This window comes from Phalaenopsis equestris, unplaced genomic scaffold, assembly GCF_001263595.1.
Source record: "Phalaenopsis equestris unplaced genomic scaffold, ASM126359v1 Scaffold214330, whole genome shotgun sequence".
NCBI lineage: Eukaryota > Viridiplantae > Streptophyta > Magnoliopsida > Asparagales > Orchidaceae > Phalaenopsis > Phalaenopsis equestris.
Window position 1 is genome coordinate 242667 of NW_018233122.1, and position 4896 is coordinate 247562.

A 4896-nucleotide genomic window follows, 5' to 3' on the forward strand; every position below is an offset into this window, starting at 1 on the left:
GCAGGAATGGGACACGAAAACTTAAACTAGTGCTTTTCTTAGCCCAAGGTCGAAGAAAAAGGTCAAGCGGCAACTCAAAATCGAAGCCGCTGTATTTTCAAGCAGTCCTCAGTACCTCACCAACATTCTCAAGCAGTCCTCAGCTGCCACAAAAAAATTACATCAAAAGAGCCCGAAACTTTCTGAAAGCAGTGAGGTCGTTGAGCTGCCCTGCGTCGAAGCAGCTCAAAACTACGCAGGTCGAAGTGAGTAGTGAGGTCATCGAGCTGCCCTAAAACGACAATATTCAGAGGTTTGTTCCCAGCGTTCCCAAAGTTCTCAGCATTCCCAATGTTCAAGACAAGTGCATATCCAAGCGGTGAAGTTTTGTTTTCTTAATCTGGAAGGATTCCTTAAGTCCTATAGATTTTCATTTTTAGGGGGCGTGCGCCCAAGATTTAATAAATCCTGTAAATTCGGATTTATCAAATCCAATGTTGTTAAATCCATAAATGTGTTGAGTACTATTAATGTTAAAATTTAATAAACGAAGTTTGCTCAAATTTGCCTTCTTACCCACAAACGTGCTTGTTTTTTTAAATCTAGAATGCCCCATTAACTTGTGCTGATAATGGAAGCTCTACAAGTTTTTGAGCCCAACTTGTTATTGTCATAGAGTATCATTTTTCATGTTCTTTAAAAAGGCTGATAACACCATACTTCGGCTATGGCTTTCCAACTGAATAATTCTATAAATGCTTTGCAGAATGTCATCTGCTATTTTTGCACTACTGTTATTGTGCCATTGATATGACTCCTTAAGATTTGAATTAAGGAGCATGTCTGTTCGATTGTGAAAAGCAGTCTTTCTTTTATGCCATCTTTGTGTGATTGAGATCGTGTAATTCTTTTATGAAATCTTTTGTAAAAAAAATAAAAATATATATTTATATTAATAATTCATTAAATATAAAAAAGGTGCCCATGCTAAATCATGTGATATTTTTTACAACTATGTTGTGTTGTCATATCGTATTGTGACATGGTCGTGTACCTGTGCTTCACAGGAATAAAGTCAGCTTAGTTGTCTCACATCTTACCACTTAAAAAAAACTTAGAAAATTTACAAACGTAGCACACAATTCTTATGTATTTACATATCTCATACCCGAACTTTCATATTTACATACATAGCATTTTGGTGATTTATATCTAAGCACGATAAGGTGTATTTGACTTTTAAAAATTTGTAACAGAGTTATTTTTAATGTGATATTAAAAATTTGAATGTTATCTATGTAAATGTTAAAGTTTACGTGTGAGAAATGTAAATACATAAGAATTGTGCTCTATGTAAGTAAATGCCCCAAAATACTTTTACATTCATTCCAACCAATACTACGTTAGTTTGCCTTCATATACGACTATAATGCATTGCCAAGATAACCGCGTGTTGTCCAGGGATTCAGGAATATTAGAAGTGATCTAACAATAATTTGCATTATCAGCAAGACGGAAATTTACAGAACAGCATATTAGACTTTCTGGCAAACTTGGGGCGCAAAAAGAGAAAGAAATGGAAGGGTACAAACCGCATATCTTAAAAAAAAAATGATAAATTAAAGTTTGATGAAAAACTAACTTTGCCACGACAAACTGCAAAAAATATTGCCCCCGACATAGTCTTGTCATGCAGCTTTGCTTCAAAATCCTGAAAGAAGAGCAAAAGAAAAAATAAATTAGAAAAACGAACTTGAAAAGAATGAAAAGTTTGTTTTTAAACCTTTTAAGATAATATGTAGCTGTAGTGGGACCACACTAAAAGTGCTAGAGATGAAAGTACCAATAGCTTAAAGTGTCACCTCGATAGCATTCGGAAAAAGTGCCGACTGCTTGGGTTCTATGACAGGTTGTTTATTTTTGCAGATTCTTTCCCATATTGTAATGCATTCACTCGACCTCGCATGGCTCTGTAGATTTAAATCCATTCGCAAATACACCAGTGCAATAAAGAGCATTAAATCAAGGGGATTTTACATACATACCACCCAATTCTTATATATTTGCATAACTAAAACCTAAGTTTTGATTTTTACATTTATAACACCCAAATCTTTCGTATCATCCTAGCCGAAAGTTGGTAAAACCCCTTCCTACCACTGGTTTAACTTTTAAATAGAGAAATACACCACTTCATGTATAAATTAAAGTTTAGGTGTTAGATATGTAAATACATAGGAATTGAGTGGAATGCATGTAAATCATCCTTAAATCAATTACGAAGAAGATAATTTCCTCACCATATTCTTCCAACATTCAATGCATTGATCCATAAGATAGTATGAGGGAAAGAAGACGAGTAATCCAGCAGGCACAATTTTAGAAAAATTCACTGCAGCAACACAAAAAGAAAAAGGAGCATTTACATAACCCAATTCCTACGTATTACATATTTAACACTTAAAATTTACTTTTTAGATTTATACCACCCAAATATTTCATATCACATAAAAAATGCCACCATTTTAACCTTCAAAAAGTTAAATGCACCTTCTCATGCATAGGTAAGGTGGCATATACGTAAACATTGAAGTTTAGATGTTAGATATGTAAATAAATAGGAATTGAGTGGTATTTATGTAAATCTTTCAAAGAAAACACATCAGTGCAGAATCGTGACTCTAAATTTGTACTAACTTCTAATAATCTAATGCATACCAATGGTGTTGCCAAGCTCCTGCTTATACTCTAAAGAATCACGAGTGCGATAGGAGGAATTAAGTGAATAACCAGATGGGCCACTTTGTACAACTCCAACCCAGACCTGATCTGGTGATACAACATGAGGATTCTCTAACCTCACTGGAAATCCCCTTCAAATAAAGAAATAAAAAACCAAACATATAACAGTAAAAGTGTTTTAAATGACAAAATAAATAATAATAGAAATTAAATACCGCGACAAAGAAAAATTTAAGACTTATTTGATATTAATTTTGTTTTTTTTTGTTTTGGTTTTTGTTTTTTTCCCCTTAATTTTTAAAAATATGTCTGTTTGATGTGTTTTTAACATGTTTTTATTTTCGCTTTAAGAAAATAAATAAACATATGTTTGAAAACAGGCAAAAACATTCAACATAACTTTTGGGCGTTTTGCCTGTTTTTAAAAGCAACTATTTACTAAATCAAGTGATAATTACGTACATAGCACCCCAAACATCACTATTTAAAAAATCTAGCACCCATGTGAAAATTTTGAACTACCGAACCGATATATTTATGCGTGACAAAATCAAACCACTGAAAATTTGATAAAAATGAAATATATGTGTTGGGGTTTTATCATTATATTTGATATTTGAGTAAGAATTTCAAAAAAAGATTAAAGTGGGTGCTAGATTTGTAAATAGCAATGTGCAATGTATGTAAAAAACCCCATTAATCAACCATATCAAATAAGTTTTATTTCAAATCAAAACATAAAAAAAATAAAATTAAAATAAGAAAGAGAAAACAAAAACAAAAGTGATCCCAAACGGCGCCGTAACGTACAAGTTCATTTCTTGGGCACATGATTCAAGAGGAGATAACGTTCCAGATGTCAATATAATTGAGCGCACACCCAATTTCACAAATTCTTTCATTGCGAGTCCAGGGTTGAAACACCACCAGCTAAGCGACCGGGAAAGTTTACCTGCATCAAGGGAATTGCAAACATAAGCGACGAGAAAATTATCCCAATGTTTTAAAAACTTCAAAGTTATTTTGTTAAAAAATCCTTTTGATATTACACTAAATTGGTTCTCCAAGAAGGCTAAAATTTACCAAGTCTATTTTCCATTATTCTTTCCTAAAAATTCGATGTATGAATCATAAAAAAGATTCATAAGATAGTTTATAGAAACTCGAATATCTATTTTATTCTTAAATATTATAAAAAAAGTACTTCTTGGATCATTTACCAACCTACTAATCCACACAAGTCTGTTATAATCAGTTGTCACCTTTTATCTGATGTGTCAGATTAAAACATAAAGAGCAACTCTAATATCTGTAATTGAAGGTGAAAATTATAAAAATGCATTTAAAATTGGAGAATGGAAGTAAAACCAGTACCTTTCAGGGAATCTGAAGTAATTGATTGTGACTCCTGCACATGGAACTTCAAACAAAAAAAAAAGAAAAAAGAAAATATAACCTTATCAAGACAAATATTTAAATAAAATTGATGAAACAACAAAACAAAATTACATCAAAGTCATTTAGCTCATCCACCTAAGAACCAAAAAAGATATCAAAGACAATTACACATGCTTGTCCCAGAGAAACTTACACGATAAAAGCTGGCATGGCTTTTACCACCATCCCTGAATACAATTTTAAGGATGTTTCCGATGATCTCTAATCTGCAAGCTGTGTTAGGTTGTCTTTGCCTTCCATCCTGAGATGTATTGCCTGGTAAATGCCAAAATTCAAGAGTTCACAGAGTTATCGCATGAAAGCATATGCATGAGGCTTTTGAGAAAAGAGGTGAGCAATTATAAGCTGCATTTGCAGTGAGGCGGGCAGTTTTGCAAACTATCACAGTTCTAATTAGTTGCAACTTCTTTTGTTTTATAAAAGGGAGACGTGCATACATAGCACACAATTCTTATGTATTTACTGTCTCACAATTAAACTTTCATATTTACATACATAGCAATACTGCACTTTAAACTTATGCATGATAATGTGGACTTCACTTTTAAAAAGTGATAATAGAGTTATTCTTGATGTGATAGATATTAAAGATTTGAATGCTATATGTGTAAATATGAAAGTTTAGGTGTGAGGTATGTAAATACATAAGATTAGTGTGCTATGTGTAAATTCCCCTTTATATATATATATATATATATATATATATATATATATATA

At 32.4% G+C, this 4896-nt stretch overlaps 1 protein-coding gene across 1 annotated transcript in view; it reads right to left on the reverse strand.

The window, feature by feature from the left end:
* The window catches only part of LOC110037042 (regulator of telomere elongation helicase 1), a 25504-nt gene that overhangs the window by 6374 nt on the left and 14234 nt on the right, over nucleotides 1-4896 (reverse strand). Inside the window, exons 8-14 of the mRNA XM_020741604.1 lie at nucleotides 4313-4434; nucleotides 4096-4141; nucleotides 3532-3673; nucleotides 2698-2852; nucleotides 2280-2371; nucleotides 1842-1949; nucleotides 1622-1690 (exon numbers count right to left, since the gene is read on the reverse strand). Coding sequence (XP_020597263.1) covers nucleotides 1622-1690; nucleotides 1842-1949; nucleotides 2280-2371; nucleotides 2698-2852; nucleotides 3532-3673; nucleotides 4096-4141; nucleotides 4313-4434 — 734 coding nt within the window. The remainder of the gene's footprint in view (nucleotides 1-1621; nucleotides 1691-1841; nucleotides 1950-2279; nucleotides 2372-2697; nucleotides 2853-3531; nucleotides 3674-4095; nucleotides 4142-4312; nucleotides 4435-4896) is intronic.